This window comes from Cololabis saira, chromosome 15 (genome assembly GCF_033807715.1).
Source record: "Cololabis saira isolate AMF1-May2022 chromosome 15, fColSai1.1, whole genome shotgun sequence".
In the NCBI taxonomy this organism is placed as follows: domain Eukaryota; kingdom Metazoa; phylum Chordata; class Actinopteri; order Beloniformes; family Belonidae; genus Cololabis; species Cololabis saira.
In genome coordinates this window covers 19,866,856-19,892,658 of record NC_084601.1, presented here as the reverse complement: position 1 = coordinate 19,892,658, position 25,803 = coordinate 19,866,856, and the positions used below count along the sequence as shown (strand labels likewise).

At 44.1% G+C, this 25,803-nt stretch overlaps 1 protein-coding gene across 1 annotated transcript; it reads right to left on the bottom strand.

Moving 5' to 3' along the window:
* Nucleotides 1-258: 258 nt before the first annotated feature.
* nsun2 (NOP2/Sun RNA methyltransferase 2) lies at nucleotides 259-24,436 on the bottom strand. Its single transcript, XM_061741056.1, has 19 exons — nucleotides 24,222-24,436; nucleotides 22,023-22,180; nucleotides 21,537-21,641; nucleotides 21,353-21,458; nucleotides 19,080-19,151; nucleotides 18,879-18,963; nucleotides 18,596-18,788; nucleotides 17,302-17,376; nucleotides 17,080-17,210; nucleotides 13,964-14,037; nucleotides 13,747-13,877; nucleotides 12,269-12,365; nucleotides 11,883-12,073; nucleotides 10,478-10,570; nucleotides 10,256-10,391; nucleotides 5,429-5,509; nucleotides 2,863-3,001; nucleotides 1,833-1,872; nucleotides 259-1,751 (listed from the first exon to the last, which is right to left on the bottom strand). Exons 1-19 carry the CDS (start codon nucleotides 24,417-24,419, stop codon nucleotides 1,421-1,423), a joined length of 2,436 nt encoding a protein of 811 aa, XP_061597040.1. The 5' UTR covers nucleotides 24,420-24,436; the 3' UTR covers nucleotides 259-1,420.
* Between the last annotated feature and the right edge of the window lie 1,367 nt (nucleotides 24,437-25,803).

Sequence of the window (25,803 nt, the reverse complement as noted above, 5' to 3'; positions counted from 1 at the left end):
GCTCTCAGCCTGGAACAGTGTGTTTGGGTCATTTAGCTTGTTGGAAAACATGATGATCCTGTTTGATGCAAACTATGGATGGATTCACAGATGAATTTTCTGGTACTGGTTCTTGTTAAGTGTCCCATCACTGGCAAAGCAACCCCATACCACCACACCTCCTCCTCCTCCTCCATGCCTGAAACATGCAGATCCCAAATGCAGCCCTTTCCCATCTCACGACAATGAGGCGTTCAGAACAATAACACGGGAGACCGATGCAGTTTACCTGGACTCGTGCATCACAGATGAATCCTCAGATTTTTATTATAAGTTCAATATCAATTTGGAGCAAGATGCACTTTCCCACATCGGTTTACATCTGTCATGTTTCGGAAAATTAAATACATGACATGCAGAAACAACACCAAAATGACATGAATTCCTACAACAGTGATTGTTGTTTCATCTGTAACAGGGGCAGCGCACTAGAGGCCACTTTAGAGCTGCGAGTACCTTTCAGGTAGAAGTTGGTGTAGGCTGGAGGACGAGTCGCTTCGGACAAAGAAAAACAAATGCTGTGCACATGTGTGCTTAAGAATGTTAATGTGTTAAAAAAGCTGACCACTTGAACTCGACCACGCCATAAGCAGCTGTATTTGACGGAGCACCAACACCTGGCAGTCATTTCCTACTGCAGCACTTCCGTGCTAATCATTGTTGCTCCAGCTGAATGCAGATGTGGGAATTCAGCGGGTGATCGGAGAGTTTATGTTAAACTGATGTTCCCACTGTTGTCTAGCGGAGATTGGAAAGACCGGCGACAGACAAAAATGTCACGCACAAAGTCCTACCAACCTTGTAGCAGTTTCACTGGCGACCCTCTGCCGCCTCTCACTTAGCTACAGCAAGCACGTCTAACAGCATTGATGTCAACGCACGTTCAACTAATTATCTTTTGTATGTAGGGATTTAAAGAAAACACCCTCCTTTCTGCAGAGCTGCAGCTGCAGGCCTCAGATTAACTTTAGCATCCTTTTAATTCCCAACAGCACCTTCTCAAACTTGCTTTTTGCACACAGAATAATGTCTTTAATAATCTACATATTTCCTTTTTGATTACAAAGTGTAAAAAAAATAAAATAAAACAAAAAAAAAACTGCAAGACTGCAATTAATAAGAACCTCTTCAATCAGCAGCAAACCAAAAGTGATGCCACTGATTCAACGGGATGCCTTTGTTAAAACATAAAAAACTACTAAATAAAATCAGACCAGCCATTTAACTAAAGAGCCGCCTCCTAAAGGGAGGCCAGAAATGAAGGCCCCATCCCTTGGAGGGCATCTGTCTCTGCTGGCACATCGCCGCCTCTGTCCACCAGGCTAAGGACCTGCTGAACCGCCATTAAAGCTTTCTTCAGTCGTCCGTTTTCACCAGATACTCAGCTACTAGCGTCCTTTTTGTCAGTCCCTGGCTCGGATGATCCGTTTTCACCGTTCCCCAAATCCAGACCCGCTTCCTTTCCCGCCACTGCCCCTTCCTTCTCCTCAGCGTTCTTTCCAGCCTGGTCCTCCGGATCCTCCTCGGCATTTCCGTTTCCTTCCTTCGCTCCGTCCTTCCTGCTCTGCCCCTGGCCCTGTTTTTCTCTGAACACCTCCACGCCCAGCATTCGGAGGTAATGGAAGCGCTCGTTGCGAGGCACGAAGGCTCGGATGGACGTCTTTCCTCTCCAGCCGCACAGCTGGATGGGGCACTGGGGCTCTGTGGAGTTACTGACAAGCACAGGGAGGCGGCCGGTGTCAGAACTACGCAGGACCCAGACAACATAAAGAAATTAAAAAGTATGTTCTTACTTGGGGTTTGGAATGTACTTCAGCACAATGCTACCCATCCCTGCGGAGATAAGGGTCAGTAATAATGATTAATAACACTCACAAACACAAGTATCTGCTCTAAGTCCTTTGTCTGAGATGTTCAGCTCCTTTTTGGGTCGGGCCGTTGCTTATGGCACTTTTCCACTAGTACCAACTCAGCTCGGCTCCACTCCACTCCGTTCTTTTCCACTAGGGGTCTAACGGGCCGAGTAGATACTTTTTCTGTAACTACTCTGCCGAGGTTCTAAGAGTCGGCTGCATCTGACGTCATCACACTACAGGCCACCGATTGGTCGGGGGGTTTTGGAGTCAGACGTCTGAGTCAGGATGTGGAAATCAGTGCAAGAGAGACTGCGGCTTCTGGTTCATTTTATCCGACAGGCAGTGGCAGCAAAAGTCTGTTTGGTGATCCAACTCTGAGGTGCAGATGTTCATAAACCTGGTGGCTGAGGAGAGAATTAAAAAAGGGATCTAGACGGTCGATAAGGAACGACCAGATCCACCAGGAGCTCTGTCACTTCATAGCTGCTCGCAGCTCCAGCTGACTTTTCAGCAGCGCAGAGACAAACTAAAAAATTAAAAAGCGTCGTTGCTTGAAGCTTCTCTCACTCTCTCTCATTTTATAACTTGATAACCGAGTCAAATTCCCTGTCTTGTTTGACCTGACTTGGCCAAATAAACATGATTCTGATATTGAACACAAGCCACAGACCCAGCAGCACATATATCATTTCTTTAGTGTTGTTGTCTTTTTCGTTTAAATCACACAATCAAATACATCACAGCAGCTTCGCTCTAACCTGCCTACTTCGGCTCCAGGTGCTAAATTGCTATTGAAAAGAAACCAGGCCAAATTGAGTCGAGCAGGTACTAGTGGAAAAGTGCCATTAGAGGCAGTTATTTTCAAAAGGACACAGCATTTCATGAATTTGCTTGTCACATTCAATTGCCGGCAGGTACGCCGTGAACCTCTGAACCCCCCACCCCCCGACCCTCCGGCGGCGTGTACCCGTCTGCTTGGCCTGAGCGTGCGCGTCGTCCTCCAGCTTGCTGAGGAAGGGGTTCTCCTGCGTCAGCAGCACCTTGATGTCGGCCACGCTCACCCTGATGATCCTGGCGCGGATGTACGGCTGCAGCGAGTAAATACCCTGGCGGGACAGAGATTGAAGACATTATTTGGGATTCTTTACACTTTCAGAGTGCATATAAAATCATTCATCATCTCATTCTGCCACTTGGCACCGGGATCACACTAGACTGTTTTTGCACAAAATCAACGCGTGAAGGATTTCTGGACGTAAAGCTGTCCACTCAGACCTTCAGGGTTTCAGCTTCCTAAGAGGACAGAAGCACGACATTTAAACTATTTGAGAGGTTCAACCTTCGGTTTTATTGTTATTTTCTATCCTCCAGGTTCAGTGAATTTGTCAAAAAATATAAATCCCCCAAAACATGAAGGGCGCTGCATTTTTTTTTTTTTTTAAAGCTTTGTTTTCTTACAACCTGGAACAACATGGAAAGAGTCAATTAAAGGGAACCTATTATGAAAAACAAGTTTTTTTCTTGCTTTAACATATATAAAGTGGTCTCCCCTCAGCCTGCCAACTCAGAGAAGGAGGAAAGCAACCAAATTCTGCAGTGTCTGTACAGCCGCCCAGATGAGCCACCCAGTGTGATGTGGCTTCTACGAGCCGTTCAGATTCTGCGCCCGTCGTCATGTAACCAAAATGCAATTTACATAGGTTGGCCTCCGATGCGTGAAACCACGCCCACAACTAACTCCGCCGGCCGGAGCTTCCGCCATTTTTTCGTAGCGGTGTATCGCGTCATTCAGGCAGCCAATCAGCACAGAGCTTCATTATCATAGCCTCCCTGCCCACTCAGAATCCTGCATAGATAATGAGGTTAGAGAATGGGAAGATAAAGACATGGCTCAGAGGCTGAATTTCTAATTTATTTAGCAAAAACAATCAAAAGCTTGTTTTTAAGACATTCAAGGCCTGTTTAAAATAGGTATTAGATGCCATAATAGGTCCCCCTTAAAGAAAAAGCCAAAAAAAACATTCCAGACAATATGAACCCAAAAAACCAAACTTAGGTTTTTAAGAAAGACTGAAAGAGGTATAATTTCCTTGAACAACCACATGAATCAGGGATTACTTTGGGAAGCCTTTGCTCACATGTCCTCCTCGTCCTGAGGTAGCATCGGTGTCTCAGAGGTCTCCCACACGCAGCATCACGTACTAGACATGTATCGTCATCAAAATAATCTCTTTTCTCGATGGTTTTTAGTCCACATAAATGTAAACGTCCTGCAGATCAAGCACCGACAGGACCATCCAGACTCATCAGCACCAGGCCGAGCAGGGCTCTGTGATGGTCTGAGGTTGTTTCAGTGCCGTGTTGTGAGGGGCAGCATCAACGCAGACACCATCACTCACAGTTCAGAGTGGGAAATGTTGCCCCCCAGACCGCATCTTTCCCAGGGATGTTCCAACATCTTTTTAAAACCACACTGGACACGTTATCACGAAGACTCGGCCGAGGAAGACTAGGGTACGGGGGAGGACGGTTCTGTCTGGAGTATGGACCCTGTCCAAGACGGCAACATTGCAGCGATACAAAAGCTTTCACGTCCAAACCTTTTCAGAATACGTAGCAGGTCTGAAAGTCAAAACCAGATAAAATGATAAAAGGTAAGATGAAAAAAAAAAATAAGACTGCAAAGGCATGAATGTTAAAGTTAATGTCACTGTGCCTGTATTTCATGTTGTTCCAACTTACGCCGATTTACCTATGAGGGTTGTGGAAATGGACCCTTTGTCAGCCTTCTGATTGGTCCCTGACTGACCAATCAGAAAAATCATTCTGTTGCTACATCCGGGCAGAATATCCGGTTGGACAAAACAGTCGTCTCTTTCGTTCTCATCAGTGAAAAAAGCGTAGTTTTTACTTGCCTTGTATCAAAATTTAAATCACTGGATTATTTTTTTTAACTTTGTATTATTAAAAGCAACACTAAAAGAACACACTGCACACAGTATTGTGAGGGTGCAGCGTATTTTTATCTCCAAACTGGCAGAAATCAGATCCTTACTTCCAAAACAAAGTCGGCTCGCAGCAGGCCACAACCCATAGCCAAAGTGTTTTATTTATTTATCTTACAATAGTTAAGCGGTGTGCTCGCTTGTGAAAGTGACACCCAGAGAGAATCCCAGGAATACATTTCATCCCAAAACCAATCAAACTAATCAAAAGATATCGTTTTTGCCAAAAAACTCAATTTATTTACAGTGCTTGAAGTGTTCCTTTTTATTCATATCTAGTTGCTGTTGATTTTCTTTGGTACAATAATTGGAAATAAAGTGATATAAAACCCCGTTTTTAAAATGGAAGAGGACGGCAGAGATGACAGTTTTGTCCCACCTAGCAACGGGGTCTTGACAAAGGCTCAATTTGTAGCTGAGATTTTGCAAGATGTCGTTGCAGGAAAAAAAAAACAAAAAAAAACAACTTGTCCTCCACAGATGAGGATGGGTTGTGTCCCCGACATCTGGCCCCTGCTAAACACGTACCTCCTGAGCCAGCCTGAAGGCACAGCCGAACTCCTCTCCGTCGCTGTTGCGGGACCACACCTTCACTCCCGTGTTAATGACCTGAGAAACAGAACAAAGGAAAAGCAGCCTGATCAAAGCACTCGATGGAAAAACACTGACGTCAAATTAGAAAAAAAAAAAAAAATCACCACCAGTGCTGCTCATTCAAGTTAGAATCACCATGTAATTATATTACTCGCATTACTGGAGGATTATTGGTAGTGTTGGTGTAAACACATCAAACTACCTCTGCTGAAAGCGCCAACAATGAAAGACACGGGCAAAGTGCGCAGCAGGTGTCGCCGCAGGAGCGCGGCAAATGCCGGCGATTTGCATATTAAAATCCAAATAAACATCAGGATGAATATGCAGGCTGCATTGTGATAACCTTTGGGAAATTAAGCACATTTATATCAGTATTTAATGAGACCACACACACAGCTGTCTGACTCCAGCTGCTCCCGCTTCATCTTTGCAGAACTTATTTTTAAATCTGGTCTCGTTATTCAAATCATTTAATGTTTCAATGGACGACTCATTTGTCAAAAAGTATCAACCACAGCAACCGATACAGAAGATGATGATAATAATAATATTTTTAAACGGCTTAAAAGCTTCCAAGGAAGTTCCCAGCTGCCCATTTAAGCATCCAGGTCAACCACATGTGTTTTCTGTTGCTAGTGATCGCATCACCCAGCTCTGGGCCTGCGTCTCTGCGGTAACAACGTAGCAATCGCGATGCTGTGATTTCAAATGCCAGGGCCCTTCCAGCCTGTTTGTTCAGTCTGGTTCTCACGTCGGTACAATGGCGAGATAAAAACCTGTAAACCACTTGGAAATCATGCGACTCTGATGTTCATCTCAAGCGATTCCAATTTCTCATGAATTCACTGATCCCACCTTTTAAACATTCATCTTTGGAGGAAAAGCCAAGCTATGGACTTGATACCTGAAGAAGAGCTCGGAGTGGGTAGTTTGTACACTCGAGCACGGAGGTGGGATTTACAGCTACTTTGATATTCATTGTGCTCTTCGTAAGAAGCCTGTTCTCGTGTGAACCGCAGCTTGCTAAGAGGAGCTCAACAATCCCGCATAGTTGAGGCTGGAAAGGGATGTAAGGTAACATCAAAGTGTTTGGACGCCCATCGGCTCACCGTCGGATGAATCATCCTCACAAGGAAAAGCATTTAGACCTGTGACGACGGGATCCTCAGTGAGGTGAATAATCCACGACGAACGAGAGGCTGCAAGACGTGACGCTGTTAAAGCTCTCTGAACTAACCACAGCAGAGCAACAGGAAGTTGCTCTGCTGTGGTTAGTGTTGTTAGTGCTGAAATGTTGCTCTCCGACGAGCTGGAGACGAGAGTCCAGCTCCACACCTCGTCTTCTTACCTGAACTTTATATGGAAGTGTTAGACTTGCTGCTAGAGCAGAGCTCACCACTTCACATGCCTGGACGCTGCACGTCTTCTTTGTTGCTACAGCAACCAGACAACTGGTGCTCCAGCTCATCTGGCCCTGCTTGCACCTGCTTGACTTTGTGTCCACGACATGACCGAGCTGCCAATCGGTGCAGACAGTGATGGGCCTGGTGGAGCAGCCTAAAGGCTGAGTTATGGTTCTGCGTCAAAACGATGCCGTGCCTACAACGTGTGGTACATGTCAACGCGTACCACACACCGTCACTGACACCGTCACTGACGCCGTCACTGACGTGCACCTCCCAAAAATTGTAACTACGCGTCGAGGCGACGCAGACCAAACGCAGACCGAGAGGGCTGTGATTGGTTCGCTTGGTAGTAACGCATTTCCGGTTTGAAGCAGTCGTGAACTTTCAGCACTCTTTTCTTCGTGTACGTGTGATTTTTTTTTTGTTTTGGTTTTTTGCACAATAGTTGTCCTTATCTCTTTCATTCACTGTGACCGGAAAAGTCGGATAAACCATTCAGGAAAAGATCGCGATCTAGCGGTCGCGGGGGGTACTGCACCACGGCAAAATGGAGGGACGGAGAAGTCCGAAGGATTCACAACGGCGTCACGGTGACGCCGTCGATTTGACGCAGAACCATAATTCAGCCTTCAGGTGCATGCGTGCCGTTCCAGGTAGCAGGAACTTACCCTGCTCTGAAACCACAATGCAGCCTGCTGACGGGAAAACTGAAGGTGGGGACGCCACCACACAGAGGTGCTGCAGCTGGACTGGAGCTCGTACGTTTTAACAGAGGAAGAGACGAGCTTGTCCAGCTGCTCTCCACGACGGAGGGTCGTCTCCAAGTGTTTTTGTGGATTCCCCCTGCGTACGGAGCCTCTGGCTATGTTGGCTGAACATTATTAAATACTATTACTGTAAAAGCGTAGAGAATCTTCTGCTTTAAAAGTGCTAAACATAAAGCATTCAGCAAATTTGCCACAATCTCGAATTGAAATTAAAGTAAAAACTCAAAAACCTCCATAAATCTTCCACTTGGCAGCTCCATCTCCAGCATCCTTCTCCCTTCTAAATACTGACCATCTCTCCACTCATGTGTCCAAACCTCTAGCTGTTCCTCTGATGTGTTTTTAATTCTCTCCATCCTCTTATCTTCCCAAGCAAGTCTTATATTCAGCGCTGCCACCTAAAGCTCTGCTCTCCGTCTCCTTGTCTGCAATGTCCAAGCCACAGGGAAGGTGTGGCCTCACTCCTGGCTTGTTAACCTTTCCCTTTCCTCCACTCTCTCTTCCTCACTCACAACTGCTGTCTAGTCAAGACAAATGTATTTATATAGTGATCCAGAGGCAAATTATGCTCTAAAACGCACTAAAACTGCAGCATTTCCTGACCCAAGAGCTCCAAGCCTTAAAACACGGCACCTCTCACACATTGTGAACGTGTGAAGATGTCTGGAGTTGATTAAAAACTGTTTTCTCCAGGACTTCAGAGAAGAAAGGTCATGTAGATGTTGGTCTCTAGTTTGATGGGGGGGGGGGACATCAATGGGCATAAAATCCGCCACGATGCGGTGTGATACTAATGACGCTAATCAGGATGTCGGTAACGAGGAGAGGAGGAAGTCTGCTCAGGAGAATCTTTAACCTCCTGTCAAAGGGAGACCAGCAAACGGCTCATGTTTGTAAGAGTCTGAGCCGGTGGGGGCCTTAAACGAGAAACTGTTCCCAGGAAAAAATAATAAAGTGTTGTTGGTGCACAGGGCCATGAGGATTATCAACTGAATTTATATTTAAAAAAAAAAAAAAAGCAAACAGGAAATCCATGACTTTTATTGCAAAAATGTTGTATAGATGAGCAGGGTCGGTGGTTTTTAAAGCTCGACGTTCTGTGGTGTCCATCTACAGTCCATCGACCCCTTCACCTCCAAATCCTGCCCCCCCTGCTGCATTTGCCTTGTTTCATTTCCACACATGTACTGCTTCTACCAGTCTCGCCTATCGGGTCCATTTCCACATCGATTTCTGCCTTATTACTGGTTTCCTGAGCAACGGCACGAGACTGAAGTACCGTCCCTCAGAAGTGTCTGCACCAGCCTCATAAAAACCTGCACCAAAGGATCCTGGGAACAGAGCTCTCTGTCCAAGAAACCACCGACACCCGGATCCCGGAGAACGATAAAGGAGACACTCGCAGTCAGGGGGAAAATAACGCCGACCCACATCCTTCATTGCAACTAGTGTTGTTTTTGTCAGCCTGTTTCAACTTTAATTTAGTCTTTGGGTCAAGCTATCATTTTAGTTTTAGTCACGTTCATACTCCTTTTAGTCGTGTCAAGTTTCAGTCGACTAAAAGTCTGAGCATTTTAATCTTCTTTTAGTCAAAGATTGTATTTAGCCAAACCCATTTTACAATTCAAACAAGGTTATCTTATTTTAGTATATTATTGTTACCTTATAGACTCAAGAATACCTTCATTCCAGATACAGAAGACTCTAATTTGAGTTTTCAACATATTTATTTTTCCGCATTTCTCTCCATCTTTTTCTTTTTCTACGACACATTTGGTTTTCTTTTCCACATCTATGTAGGAAAGTGTATCCAAAGATGGATCTTCTTCTTCTCCCAGTCCCAGAGAAGATCCCCGCGTTTCTCTATGTACTTTTGTTTTTAATGGACGTGAACCTAGAGCTCTGCGTTAACGGCATCAGCCTCTAACTCTGCAGCTGCATCTTCTGGATCTGATTCCCCGCTGCAGCGACTGGGATTGAGGACGTGACGTCACCCAGCAGCAGAACTAAACCAGAGGAAACTACTGAAAACATGGAGATTAAGGATCTTTGGTAGAACATTTCATCTCGTTTCGGTCAACGAAAATGAAGACACATTTTAGCAGAGTTTTTATTTTGTAATCTACATTTTAGTCTCATTTTTAAATCGTCTACAATATTGCATTATGTATTTAATTATCGTTATCGTCACATGACCATCATTTTCATTGTGTCTCGTCTCGTCTTCCTCAGGTGATAAAAGTTCGTTGACGACGATATTTAGTCATAATTTTCGTTGACGAAAGCAACATTAATTACAAGTTAGAACTATGGGGAACTAAACGGTGTTTCCTGTTTTTCAACAAATCTTTCCCAAATAACTCACTGAAATTCACAAATTGAAGAAAGTGACAAAGATTGAGGAGAACAAAGAGAAACACACGCCGCCCACCTGCGCAGGTGTTTATCTGGGATAACAGAGACTCCCATCTGTTTGTTTACATCCCAAACCCGGCCACATGGGCGTGACCACACCAAGGTAGGATCAAGCCCAGCTGAATATCTGAACACGACCAGTCACTAATCCTCTGAAACCCCCCCCTGCTCACCTTCATGCGTTCGCTGTTGTTGAGCAGCACGTTCCGCAGCTCCTTGGACACCATGTACAGGTGTCTCTTCTTGCCCTCGTGGGTCCGGGTCAGGACATTGAGCTTGGGGAAGTCGAGAGGCAGATCGTAGAAGGATCTGAGGAACAGCGGGAAGGACATTGTTTTGCTAAATTACAACGATGAAAACGATCATTGTTACAGTAAATACACAGAGCCACGTACTGTATGGTGGTGAAGACCGGGTCGTCCTCAGTCAGGAACACAAACGGGTCTTCTTTGTACCCAAACAGCCTCATCTTTTTTGAGGGAGGAGGCCTTGGAGAGAAACAACACCCAAATATCATGTCACAAGAATATCTCATGTTGACGTTTTTTTAATTAAAGGGGACCTATTATGGCATCTAATACCTATTTTAAACAGGCCTTGAATGTCTTACAAACAAGCTTTTGATGGTTTTTGCTAAATAAATTAGAAATTCAGCCTCTGAGCCATGTCTTTATCTTCCCATTCTCTAACCTCATTATCTATGTCGGATTCTGAGTGGGCGGGGAGGCTATGATAATGAAGCTCTGTGCTGATTGGCTGCCTGAATGACGCGATACACCGCTACGAAAAAATGGCGGAAGCTCCGGCCGGCGGAGTTAGTTGTGGCCATGGTTTCACGCATCGGAAGCCAATCTAATGGCGCTTTTCCACTAGTAACTACTCAGCCCGACTCGCCTCGGGACGGCTCGTCACGCCTCGTCCCGGCTCCACCTCGTTTGTTTTTCCACAGCCAGGTGAGAAGTCGGCGGGTTGGGGTGAAGCTGCTGTGACGTACTCGATTGCGGAACCCCTTTGTTCGTGTCGGCGCAGATGAGAAAAAACAGCTGGAGCCGCGAGCGGCTGAGAGTAAAACAGAGCGCCTGTGGATCTGATCGTTCTTATCGCCCGTCTACATCCCTTTTTTAATTCTCTCCTCAGCCACCAGGTTTTTGAACATCTGCACCTCAGAGTTGGATCACCAAACAGACTTTTGCACTGTATAATAAAATCGCTGCGAGTCGCTCTCGCGCTGACTCCCGCTTCCTGATTCAAACGTCTGACGGCCCCGCCCCCCGACCAATCGGTGGCGTGTATTGTGATGACGTCAGATACAAGCACGCTTAGAACCTCGACAGAATGGTTAGAGAAAAAGTATCTGCTTGGCACGGCTCCACCCGCCTCGGCCCGTAGTGGAAAAGCGCAAGACGGGGCCGTGGCGGGTAGAACCGAGCTGAGTTGGTACTAGTGGAAAAGGGCCTATGTAAATTGCTCCTGTCGTTACGTAACGACGGGATCAGAATCTGAACGGCTCATAGAAGCCACATCACACTGGATGGCTCATCCGGGCGGCTGTACAGACATTGCAGAATTTGGTTGCTTTCCTCCTTCTCTGAGTTGGCATGCTGAGGGGAGACCACTTTATACATGTTAAAGCAAGAAAAAACTTGTTTTTCATAATAGGTCCCCTTTAAATCATCAGAATGAACCATGTTTCATGAGTCCGATGATCATTTGATGAAAGTCTGTGTTGTTTTCACATCAGTTTTAATCCAGTCAACAGCTTCCCTTTGTTTCTGAGCCCACCGGACAAACGTGACTCACCCACACACCACCTCTTGTGTGGCAGCAGCCTCCTGCGTAGCCCCCTGGGGCGCCTCGCGCTCCGCCGCGCCGCCTCCCTCCACGTCCTCCGGGGAGGCCTTGGGGAGCGGCTGGGGGGCGTCTGCTGGAGACGGGGCCGCTGGAGAGACTCCGGTCTGGACCGCCGAGCTGGATGAGACATCTTTCCTCACCTGGAGGAGAAAGTGACGGGGATGAGAGGACAAACGAGGGCAAAGGGTCCCGGCCGTACTGAGGGAAACTGAGCAGGTGAATGACGCAAGAACCGACAGTTATGATGGTTTAACAGAGCAAACAACACGGGGCCACTGTGATCCATAACACCTTTAAAGTAAGACGCGTGAACACCCGGCGCTCGTTAGAAGTACCTTAGGGTATCTTTTGTTCCAAGGCATGGGAGCTTTCTTCACCAGCACAGCCACAAAAAACCCTCCAGTGTTCTGGTGATGCGGGAGAATCCTCATACTGACATCAGAACACAAACACAGAAAAACATGAATCCCACATTTTTATATGAGTTTTATAGTTCCATCTGCTGTGGAGAAAAGAAATCAGTGCTTAAATTAGGGGTAGATTTAAAAAGAAAAGAAAATGCTGATAACGTGGAGTAACAGCTCCCCCTGCTGGCCGAACCAAGTCTGATTTGAATGACATCATCCCACACGGTCTGAGAGAGCAACAATATGAATATGCATTTCTACAGACCGGATGCATGTTCACGAAAGGCTCTGGCAACAGCAGATAGAAAAGTGGCACAGCTAATGAATTGGGCATCTAAAGAAAATAGGGAACAACTGCAGGAACATACCAGACCATAAAAACAGTAAAGCTTGAGTTATGGTTCTGCGTCAAAACGACGCCGTGCCTACGGCGTGTGCTACGCGTCGACGCAGACCACACGCCGTCACTGACGCCGTCACTGACGCCGTCACTGACGCCGTCACTGACGCCGTCACTGACGTGCATCTCCCGAAAATTGTAACTACGCGTCGAGGCGACGCAGACCAAACGCTGACCGAGAGGGCTGTGATTGGTTCGCTTGGAAGCAACGCATTTCCGGTTTCCGGATTGAAGCAGTCGTGAACTTTCAGCGCTCTTTTCTTCATGTATGTGTGATTTTTTTTGCACAATAGTTCAGGGTGCTTGCTCTTTTTCCAAATTAAAATTCCAGACTTTTCCCAGACTTTTTTTAAAACTGATATTTTTTTTCCCCAAGACCTTAACTTTATGTACTTGTATACTTGTGTGCCCACTGCCTACTTCATTGGTTGAGATTGTACCAATTGTGTTTATTAGAAATGTTTGTTAGAATTTTTTATAGGCTAGTATTCAATCAACGAATGCATTATTCACAGTAAATTATGTTTTTACTGATGAAAACGTTTCAAAACATGAAAATCACAAGTACATGAATTTTACATTTTCACAATGCCTTTGAGCATACTGTAAAATTCTACCATACATTTTTTCCCCATACTTTATTAAGACTTTCACACAAAATTCAAGACTTTTCAAGGTCTGGAAAACAGTGTTTCAAAATTCCATACTTATTAAGACTTTCAAGACTTGCGCAAGCACCCTGTAGTTGTCCTTATCTCTTTGATTTACTGTGACCGGAGAAAGAAAAAGGAAAAAAAAAAAAATCGGATAAACCATTCAGGAAAAGATTGCGAATTAGCGGTCACGGGGGGTACTGCACCGCGGCGAAATGGGGTGACGGAGAAGTCCGAAGGGTTCACGACGGCGTCACGGTGACGGCGTGTGCTCTGCGTTGGTTTGACGCAGAACCATAATTCAGGGTTAAGAAGTATCTCTAAACAGAAAAAAGTAAAGCTGTTATTTGTACCATCTCTCCAAATGCATGCTGGCTGCTTTCTCCGGGTCTGTAGGCGGAAACATGGTGGGCCGGATCTGTGTGTGGCGGCTGCTCGGCACCTCGGACCAGTCCGAGTACCACTGGCCCTCTTTGGTCATCAGCTGCAGAGGAGAGAGAGAGCACGGTCTCAACAAATTGGACACTATTGAAAATAATAATAAGTGTCAGAGACTAAACTTGATGGTACCTTCCAGGAAGTGACCCCAGGCATCCGCTTCAGTCCTGGCAGGTCAGCTGACGTGTCGGCCAGCTCCAGGGCTCCTGGTGGGGTTGGATTAGGTTGAAATGTGAAGCACTTCAGTACAAAAGCATGGTCCTCCACAGCGTTTGGATGCTTTGGAGGACCACGGTTTACAAAAATGCTGATGAAGAAACTGGATTGCACTTATTCATATATTTTTTGTGTCTTTATACAGTAATCCCTCATTTTTCACAGGAGTTACAATCCAAAAGAACCCATGATAGGTGAAATCTGTGAAGTAGTAACCTCTATTTTTTTATTCAATATGTACAGTACATATTAAACCGTAACGTTTTTGACACACAGGAAGTGAAGAAGCGGGGAGACTGTTTAGCCAATCAGAAAATTCAGAACACGATGCACAATACAAATCTGTGAAGCAGCGAGACCGTGATTACTGTACATCCATCCATTTCTTTGTCAACATGGTAATAATTAATGACCCAGGAGAAGCAGACAGAAGCAGCCAGTTTTGACCACTTCAGCACATCAGAAAAGGCATATATCCAACTGTGGACTATATACTGTTACACGTTGTGGCCATGTGATAAACTTGTACTTTAAGTGCCCCCAAAGTGAGTACAGTGTTTCACAGGGGATTTACTTATTTTTAAGGCAGAAAGGGCAACGGGTGACCTGGAAAATGTCCAACTTGCCTTCAGGATTTGGTTTTTTAAAGCAGCGGGGGCTGAAAACGAGTCGTTTCATGTACAAGTGTAACCTGATCCGTGCACGTCAGCATCTAACAACGTACAAGTGTAGGGAGGTTTTTGTGTGACGACCACATACAACTGGGGGATTGAGGTTAAAACACGCACGTTTAACAGCAGCCCTGTGAGGCCGGACATAAACTAGAGTTTTTTCGTCTGCATACATATTAATGGTTAATACAAAAGGTGGTAAAAATGTAAAGCATATAAATGCATTTTAATATATAAATCCATTTTATAACATATACACCGTATATATATATATACACAGTATATCTCAAAAGTGAGTACACCCTTTAGATTTTTGCAAATATTCTGTTATATCCTTTCAGGGGATAACATTATCCTACTGAAACTTTGATATAACTTAAAGTAGTCAGTGTGCTGCTTGAATAACAGTATAGATTTATTGTCCTTTGAAAATTACTCAGTACACAGCTGTTAATGTCTAAACAGCTGACAACAAAAGTGAATACACCCCATAGTGAACATGTCCTAATTGTGCCCTATGATGTTGTTTTCCCGCCCTGGTGTCATGTGACTCGTTAGTGTTACAAGGATTCAGGTGTAAATGATAAGCAGGGATGTTAAATTTGGTGTTTTGGGCACAATTCTCTCTGAATGCTGGACAACATGGCACCTCATGGCAAGGAACTCTCTGAGCAGCTGAAAAAAAGGATTATTGCGCTTTACAAAGATGGCCTTGGCCATAAGAAGATTGCCAACACCATGAAAATGAGTTGCAGCACAGTGGCTAAGATCATACAGCGGTTTTCCAGGACAGGTTCCACTCGGAACAGGCCTCTCCAGGGTCGACCAAAGAAGTTGAGTCCACGTGCTCAGCGTCATATCCAGAGGTTGGTTACCAAAAATAGACGTGCGAGTGCTTCCAGCATTGCTGCAGAGGTTGCAGAAGTGGGATGTCAGCCTGTCAGTGCCCAGACCATACGCCGCACACTGCATCAAATCGGTTTGTATGGCCGTCGCCCCAGACAAAAGCCTCTTCCGAAACCGATGCATAAGAAAGCCCGCAAGCAGTTGGCTGAAGACAATGAATCCAAGAACATGTGTTACTGGAACCATGTCCTGTGGTCTGATGAGACCAAAATAAACCTGTTCGGGTCAGATTGTGTCTGGCGTGTGTGGCAGCACCCTGGTGAGGAGTACCAAGACAATGTGTTTTGCCTACAGTCAAGCATGGTGGTGGCAGCATCATGGTCTGGGGCTGCATGAGTGCTGCCGGCACTGGGGAGCTGCATTTCATTGAGGGACACATGAATTCCAATATATACTGTGACATCCTGCAGCAGAGCATGATCCCCTCTCTTCGGGAACTGGGCCGTAGTGCAGTTTTCCAACAAGATAATGACCCTAAACACACCTCCAAGATGACAACGGCCTTGCTGAAGAAGCTGAAACTTAAGGTGATGGACTGGCCAAGTATGTCTCCAGACCTAAACCCAATTGAGCACATGTGGGGCATCCTCACGAGGAAGGTGGAGGAGTGCAAGGTGTCCAACATCTGTGCGCTCCGTGATGTCGTCATGGAGGAGTGGAAGAAGATTCCAGAAGCAACCTGTGCAGCTCTGGTGAATTCCATGCCCAGGAGGATTAAAGCAGTGCTAGATAGCAATGGTGGTCACACAAAATATTGATACTTTGGGCACAATTTAGACATGTTCACTATGGGGTGTACTCAGTTTTGTTGCCAGCTGTTTAGACATTAACAGCTGTGTACTGAGTAATTTTCAATGGACAATAAATCTATACTGTTATTCAAGCAGCTCACTGACTACTTTAAGTTATATCAAAGTTTCAGTAGGATAATGTTATCCCCTGGAAGGATATGACAGAATATTTGCAAAAATCTAAAGGGTGTACTCACTTTTGAGATATACTGTATATATATATATATATATATATATATATATGTACACACTTTTTAAATATATAAATACACATATGTGTGTGTGTGTATGTATGTATGTATGTATGTATATATATATAGTTTTTTTTATACAAAGCATTAATCAGACCTCTAACTAAACCCCACAAAACATTTTTTTAATCACCATGTTAAAATAATGTTTTTAGTGACTAAAAGGGGAACGTTTCTGTCCACAACAATGTTTTATAAATATTAATTTCATACAACAGGTTATTAGGGGGATGCTGAGGCATCAGAAATCTCTTTCCCAGATGACGCATTTGTATTATTTGTTCAGCTTATAATGTTCTTACAAACGTTGAAGATCGTGCGTATATTTCAACATATCGTGTATTTGTGAGTAACCACATTTGGGAACTTATTTCCCTCCGTAACGTGAAGTCCAGCCTTGTGAGAGTGTTTACCTTCACTCTTCTCCAGCAGGGCTGCGATGACGGCTTCGTCCTCTAAGGGGTTCAGTGAACACGTGGAGTAAACCATCCTGCCCCCGACAGCCAGCTGCTCCACGCCGCGCACCGCAATACGCAGCTGGAGCCTAGACACACACAGTGTAATACTTTCAACCTCTTTTTTTTTTTTTGAATAGTCTACAAAATAAAAGCACGACTTGCCTCGCCGTCACTTACCCATGGAGGTGCAGGCTGTTGCTGGTTGTCCATTTCTTCCACACGTCGATGTTCTTCCTCATGGTACCATCCCCGCTGCGGAGCAGAGAGCAGAGCACAGCGCTGGTCAGACAAGGGTCCGCTCTGGCCCGAGGCGCTGAAGCCCCCAGACATCCCCGACATTCCTCAGAGTAAAAGCCTCCGTGAAGCAGAAGCTGCCTGAACGCTGAGCTTCGGGATCACTGCCGTCTACCCCCCCCCCCCCGTCATAACTGCTGCTTTTCTTGCCCTCCCCCTCCTTGTCGGGTTTGGCAGGAGCCGCTCAGCTTCAGCACAAATGCTGCCAGAACTCCAGGGAGCGTTTGCTAACTACTGCACTTTGGTTTTGGCCACAAAAATCATGCGAGATTTCAAAGAGAGACAGATGTGGATAAATCATGTCCTACCACCGTGTAGGCGCATGAAGTGCAGACAAAAAAGACCTTCTTACCAGCCACATGATACCGAGCTCCTCATCCAAATCTCTTTACTAGTAGTGTTTCAATTGTAGTTTTAGTCTAGTCTTTGGGTCAAGCTATCATTTTAGTTTGTATTAGTTTTAGTCACGTTCATTCTCCTTTTAGTCGTGTCAAGTTTCAGTCGACTAAAAGTCTGAGCATTTTAGTCTTATTTTAGTCAGAATTGTCCAGGACCATTTTAATCAGATTGTAATTAGTCAACCCATTTTACAATTCAATCAAGGTTATCTTATTATTATATTATTGTTACCTTATTGACTCAAGAATATATTCATTCCAGATACAGAAGACGCTCTCAACATATTTATTTTTCCGCATTTCTCCCCTTTTTTTATTTTTCAACGACACATTGGGTTTTCTTTTCCACATCTATGTAGGAAAGTGTATCCAAAGATGGTCTCTTCTTCTTCTCCCAGCCCCAGAGAAGATCCCCGCTTTTCTCCATGTAACTTTGTTTTTAATTGACGTAAACCTAGAGCTCTGCATTAACGGCATCAGCCTCTAACCTGCAGCTGCATCTCCTGGATCTGATTTTTCACATTTTAGCAAAGTTTTTATTTTGTAATCTACATTTTAGTCTCATTTTTATTCGTCTACGATATTGCATTTTACATTTAATTACCCTCATCGTCACATGACCAGCATTTTCGTTGCGTCTCGTCTTCCTCAGGTGATAAAGGTTCGTTGACGACGATATTTAGTCATGATTCTCGTTGACGAAAGCAACTTTATTCACAAGGCTGCTAAACTTAAACAAGGCTGCGTGATGCAGACACGAGCCGGGCGCGACAGCTGACCTGCAGGGCACGTCGCACAGGACGCGGTCGTAGAAGAGGCTGCCCTTCTTGCCGTCTGACTCCACTTGAAGTGTGGGGATGCAGGAGGCGTCGTGGTTGACCACCATGATGCACGGGCTGTTGAGACGCTTGGCCTGGTGGACCAGCAGGTAGCAGCGCTTGTTGTCCACGTCGTTGGCGATCACGAAGCCCTCTGAAAGCGGCAGACGAGGATTGAAAGGTCATCAAATAAAACAGAGAAGGCTGAGAGTAGGATGTCTCATTTAGCTTTAAATATTTTAACCTGGAAACGGCACATCCATGTCGGAGTGAAGCATCTCAATCAGCTGGCCCGTCTTTGAGCCCGGTGCTGCACACATGTCCAAGATCTACACGGAAAACACAGTTCTTTGGTTATTTTAAAGTATTTCTAAAAGGTTAAAAGAAGGAAACAGTCTCTGAGCTACTGTTATTATTACTTTCTTAAAAAAAGCAATGCTTCTACCTTGTGATGGGACTCGATCCTCAGGAGCAGCGGAGGGATCATGCTGACGGCCTCCTGACGGCTGATGTTGCCCTGCAAAGACAAAAAGAGCTTGCTGCTGCATCTTTCACCACAGTTACATATCTGAGGAAGTGATCTGATGGCATGTTGGTGGATGTTTTAAGATTTTGTGAAATCGGTCTGAACCCCCACTGTGTGTTATGATTTTAAGTGCTTGCGGTGCGATTCTCTATGACGTCACTGGCATGCGTTTGTTGATAAAACTCAGTTTGGAGACCAGTTAGTCATTTTCAGCCCAGACCCCCATCGCTGATCCGTCACATAGTGCAGGGGTGATAGTAAAAAAAAATCCTGAGCCTGAACTTTTTTTCCCTGGGAGGTAAGCGAGCCCCTAAACCAAGATATATGCCCCGATCAACACAATTGTCATTTTTTGTCCTCTTAAAGTGTAAGTCTGGTGTAAATTGACCCATGGTCCTGTTCAAGCTCACCACATGCAGCCCATAGAAAACAGAATGAGTAAATTGAACAACATAGGCCAGGGGTGTGATTCCCTGGGACATTTTGATAAATAGTTCATTAAATTGAATATTCTGATGACTTTTGTAGATTTTCCATATTTTTGTAGATATGCCTCCACGCTGCCAAACACACACAAACACAACCGCATGTGAAGCAGTAAATTGGCTTAGAATGGCCTATTTTACTGTCATGAGGAGGAAATATTGTAGAAAAACATTAATGTCCACACTAGTATAAATACAGGTTTACATGGCCTCAAAAAATGATGCCGTTTACAATGAGATGGCAGCACTTATGATTCTAATGTAGGGCTGAACGATTTTTGAAAATAATCTAATTGCGATTTTTTTCCTCAATATTACGATTGCGATTTAATATGTGATTATTTTTTTTCAAGGTCCTGTTCTCATGTATTTTTCAACTACACAAGCAATAAATCAGTCTGTTTCAAGTAGATTTTCACTTCACTTCAGTTTTACAGGGGGGGATGATTTGGACCGTTTTTATTTCAGGGGGGATGATTTGGACCGTTTTTATTTCAGGGGGGATGATTTGGACCGTTTTTATTTCAGGGGGGTGTGATTTGGACCGTTTTTATTTCAGGGGGGGGGGTGCCATCACATCACCCCTCATCCCCCCTCAACTCGAGTAGGCTACTGTTCACACGGAGCTCAGAACTTCTTCATAAATAACTCAAAAATCCCAGAGAGAAAAAAAACACCAGCAAGCTAAAAAACAAACCAATAAAGCTCTCAGAGTTAACACAACGAACCAGCAATGAACTCGCAGCCGCTCTCTAACCTCCTGATGAGCTCACGGGCTGCAGGTGTGGTTTAAGGCTGATTTATGGTTCCGCGTTACACCAACGCAGACCATACGCCGTGGGTTACGCGTATGGTCGTACTACGGCGAAAGCTCTGCGTCGATTTAACGCGGAACCATAAATCAGGCTTCACAGCGCCCGGCTGGTACTCCTCGCAGCGCGCAGCGCGCAGCTCCTCGCCGACTCCGCGCTCATATATTTAATAAATTTATAATGCCCATATATTTATAAAGCCTAACTTGGCCGAGCCCTAACGCTGAGTCCATGGTAGATTTAGGTTACACGCGGACACGCGGCACTGTTGACTTTTCCCTGCCGGCTCTGCTCACTGGCTAAACAGTCCCCACACAAACAGGGTCCAGCGGCGCTACGTTCCGCCGCGCGGCGTTCCCAACGTTGTGTGCGCTACTCACCGGTATTACGGTATATGAAAAATTAATATCATAAGAAAAATAAACGGCAAACCTGATTTTATTTTATTTTTTTCTCGCAAACACCTCGGTATGCCGGAAATCCGGCGTGACGCCGGAGCGCTATCACCCCTGCATAGTGTGAACAGCACAACTTTGAGATGTCCAATCTGAACAAAGTCTACTGATGTATCTGTTCATTTTTTATCATTGCTCAGATACTAACACACATCAGGTTCACATTATTCATTAAACAAACATGAGTTCACTAATGTTAAAACATTAGTTAAGCGTCTTTGAGTGCCCAGAAAAGCGCTATATAAATAAAATGTATTATTATTTATTATTATTAAAACACATGTTTAATGAGATGTACAAGTATTACTTTTTTCTGTCAATGAAAGTTACTGAAATTTAAAGAAGAAGAGGTTAGGAAGGGCATATCTATCAAGCGCTGCTAACATCAGTTCAAAGTCGTTTTAGTCATCGTGTTGTGTCTTTTGTATTGTTTGACTCACAGACTCGGTCTCGCTGACCAGAAACTGGTGAAACTTCTCCAGCAGGGGAGACTTCCTGATGATCTTCCTGCTCATGTTGGTGTGCCAGGCCAGCTCATCGGGATACCTGGAGAGGAAACGCAGTCTGTGCCGAGTTTGTCATTTCAAATCTGCACAACTTGAGAAAAATCATCAGCTCCTTTACCAGCTGAGAGGCTGCGGAGCTTCAATCGTCTGGCCGTCAATTTCCAAATCCAGAATGTCCTTGAAGTATTTTTCCTTCAGGCAGTGAAGGATTTCCTTGGCATGGCTGAAGGACGGGAGAAGGGAGGAAAAATGATTATCCCGAAGTGATGATTAATGTTTCTACTCGGTAGCACTGACTCAGCATTACGTCCCTAAAATAAAACAGATTCAAAGCTTCTCGAGTCAACAGAGAACTGAATATGGCACAGATGAGCTAACATGCCCATACTTCACTATCATAACACTCAGGTGGATTGTTATTAAGCAACATTCAAAGACCTTGGCAATAGCTCAACAGTGCTCATAATATTTTAAAAATACAATGAAGACCTGTTAATTATGTACGCCTGTGATATAACGGGTAAAGAGACTCAACACCTCTTGAATAATGTCAAACCTGAAGAAACCAGCACACGAGACTGAGTTATAAGTGGGTGCAGCGTACCTCTTGTATCCAGTGATGCGGATGGTTGCTGGCAGTGGTTCCCTCATGGCGTCCATAAACTGCTCAAACTCCCCCTCAGGCACCAGGCCTTGTTCCTTATAGTAGTGCTCGAACAACTTGTTCTCCTTGACGATGTCAGCATAGCCAGCTCCCCAGCCCTGAAACACATCGATGCTCGGACTTCAGCCAAGCTCCTTCCCCTGTGCATTTGTCTCAACATACATCTGAAACTGGAAGTACAACCACTGAATCCACTGCTACACAAACCAAGTGACTCCGCTCAGCATTGCTTTGTTTGTCGGATTAGTCCTTGCAGGTAGTTTGACTCAGTCAGGGTTGCCCTTGGTGAACTGATCCTGCTCTTAATGGACAGCAGTTTTTGGTATAACCGTGTGGCAGGAGAGGGTCTGGTTTGGTCGTACTAAGCTCTCACTGGAGCAGTTCAGAACCAACTATGTGGCAGTGGGAGATAAAAATCAGAGCCTCCAAATCTAAGGCCATAGTTCTCGGTTGGGAAAGGGCTGAATGTCCTCTCCAGGTTTGGGGTGAGTTACTGCCCCACATTGCAGAGTTCAACCATCCCAGGCTCTTGTTTACAAGTTGGCGAAGAAGGAAGAGGGAGTGGTAGCGTGACTCAGTGCCATCAGTTGTGGGGAAGACAGAACTTAATCTAAAGCATTTTGTTGAGAAAACCTGGTTTGGAGACCAGTTTGGGTGCTCGGGTGACCCAGATGGTTTTCATGGCCCTCGGTTTATTGGTGGATCCATGCTCCTACCCTAAGCTATGGTCACCAACTGTGGGTAGTGACCGACTCCAAATACAAGCAGATGGATCTGCTCTGCTGGGCGGCTGTACTCTCACTTAGAGATAGGGACTCTTATCTATTTCCTTACTGTTGTTTCATCAGATACAATTCAGAGGCTTTTGTATGGGCAGAAATATGTGCCACTAGAAACTGAATTTGAATCATTTATATTTGAATTGCTCAACTTGAATAATTTCATCAAAAAACTGAATCTGAATCACATAATTTGAATTTGTATTGTTTAATTTGAATCCTTGCATTGAAAAACTGAATCTACATTCAGCTCTCACAATTCAAATTCAGTTCTTGCAATTCAATTTCAAATTTCACTGTGCCAGACATCCGGGTCTTCCGCAGGAACAGCAATCGAGTGCAGATACAAAGAACTCCTTTTCACGTTTCACGATTGCTGTTCCTGCGGAAGACCCGGATGTCTGGCACAGTAGAATTGAAATTGAATTGCAAGAACTGAATTTGAATTGTGAGAGCTGAATGTAGATTCAGTTTTTCAGAATGTAGATTCAGTTTTTCAATGCAATGATTCAAATTAAACAATACAAATTAAAATTATGTGATTCAGATTCAGTTTTTTAATGCAATTATTCAAGTTGAGCAATTCAAATTCAAATATAAATGATTCAAATTCAGTTTCTAGTGGCACATATTTCTGCCCATACTTTTGTATGACCAGCATGAGTTCAAGGAAAGTTTCCCTTAAGGCAGTGGTCTTTAACCCTGGTCCTCAGGACCCCCTGCCCTGCATGTTTTAGATGCTACACTGCTTCAGCACACCCTGATACAAAAGGACTGTGTCCAGACATGTCCAGACTTGTCCAGACATGGATGAGAAGCTGATGACCATTAATTAGAATCAGGTGTGATGATGCAGGGCAACATCTAAAACATGCAGGACGGGGGGGCCTGAGGACCAGGGTTGAAGACCACTGCCTTAAGGGATGAAGTGTATTGCATTGTATCATCTTGAAATACAGTTGCTGATCATCCAGCATCGAGAAGTGCCAACTGAGGACATCTCGTTAGGATGATCCCTCCTCCAAACCCGGGCAAGAACAAGGCATGAATGGATGGATTCATTCACGCCAGCTTCTGGTTTTGGTTGTGTTTTGAGTCCTGAATGATGTAACCCAGTGTTAGGGTCATGCATGGCTACGTTGCATTAAAGACATAATCATAATACCAGGCAGTGCGCACATCTACACCACGACTAAAGGGTTAAATAAAACAGCTAACCGTAAATCTTTCCCCAGCATGACATCTGCTCAAGTTAAGTGGAATAGAAAAGCATGAAAAACTACCAGTTATGTCTTACTCTAACAAAAATATGGGTAATATAGATTAAAACGAGCCGGATTTGCTAAAGCAGAAGTCTTACAGCGTTGTCTCTGTTGTCTCTGCCAGCATTCTGGTTCTTCTGCCTCTGTCTGCTTCTCTTCCCCATGTTGGAACAGCAGACGACTCTGGAGATAAACCTGCGGATCAGCCTTGCTCGTGGACGAGGAGAAAACACGCCGGAAACCCCAGCAAAGCGTGAATGTAGAGGGATAAAAACACGGACAGCCTCTGTGTGCATCAACGTGCTACTGCTGACCCACGTGAACGAGGACCTTTCAAGGTGGCCGCGGCGTTTGCCTGAAAATAACATGCACACATTTCCACCGAGAAAGTGTGAAATATGATCACAATTAAATATTATTTTAATTAATAATGTTGATTCTTATATTGACATAATATATTATAACGTATTTAAATGTTAACGTTAAAATGACAATTATATACGTTTACGTTGAATGTGGCCCAGAGTGGCCGCCGGGTAATGTAGTCAAGAAAGACGGGATAAATTGTATGCTCACATTCTTCTTCATAAAATAACTTTATTCTTCGAATGTGCAAATATACATTTCACCGCACAAAAGACAGACTTAAAAGCACTCATAATATTTTTTCATTCCTGTAGAAATGAACAAACATACAAAAAAATAAGAAAACAAGACAGATAAAGGAAATCCCCCCTGTAAAACTGCCATCCCCCCTTTCCATCCCTTATGTCATTTCATCAATTCATGTGGTTTTATTGCTATTTCAACATTTAGAGTCATCACCAGAAAAATAACTTATTTGACAATTTTCACCTGTTTCAAGTAAATGTTCACTTGAAATAAGTAGAAAAATCTGCCAGTGGGACAAGATTTATCTTCTCGTTACAAGCAAAAAAAATCTTGTTCCACTGGCAGATTTTTCTACTTATTTCAAGTGAAAATCTACTTGAAACAGGGGAAAATTGTTGTTTTTTTCCAGTGATGAGTCTTGTTTTAAGTGTAATGATATTTTTTTTACTAATATGAGACATTTTAACTAGAAATAGGACATATTCTTGTTAAGATTTTGAGTTTTTGCAGTGATCCATTTTACTTATCCTGTGAAGGACAGAAAACTGTTTTTTATTTGTGTTTTGATGTATTTGATGTAAGCCCAGTGGATATTTAAAGCTTACAGAAGGCTGCATTTAACTGCTGCTATGTCATTCCTGCAGTATTTCTGCAGGTGTTTTGGTCAGTGCTATTATTTGTAATATATTATATTATTTGTAATCAGCCAAAATTAGCCAAAACCCCCTGATTTTTTTTTTACAACTCGAGTACTGGTTACAATCACAGCTCATTGAGCTCAAAAATAGTTTTCTAAAACATTGAATATGTTATGAGCCTTTCAGGTCTTTGGACGTGTTAAATCTCGCAAGGTTTGCAAATAAAGCATAATATAATTTCAAAGTGCTCTTTGTTGGGTTTTTGAGCCAACCACGTGCATTAATGTGTATAGAGTTTAAATGAAAAAATTCAAAATAAAATGCATAATTTTTACTAATAACTTTCCCTCAATGAAAAAATAATATCTTTATCCTGTAATTTTAAATGGTAATGTTTTCATAACTATACTGACGTCAGACTCCTGAACGC

Coding starts and splice junctions, on each gene's coding strand:
- nsun2 (XM_061741056.1), bottom strand. CDS start 24,419: ATGCACACAGAGGCTGTCCGTGTTTTTATCCCTCTACATTCACGCTTT. Junction 17,377..18,595: donor CTGTGCGACGTGCCCTGCAG/GTCAGCTGTCGC, acceptor TCTGCTCCGCAG/CGGGGATGGTACCATGAGGA. Junction 12,074..12,268: donor GGAACAAAAGATACCCTAAG/GTACTTCTAACG, acceptor TTTCTCCTCCAG/GTGAGGAAAGATGTCTCATC.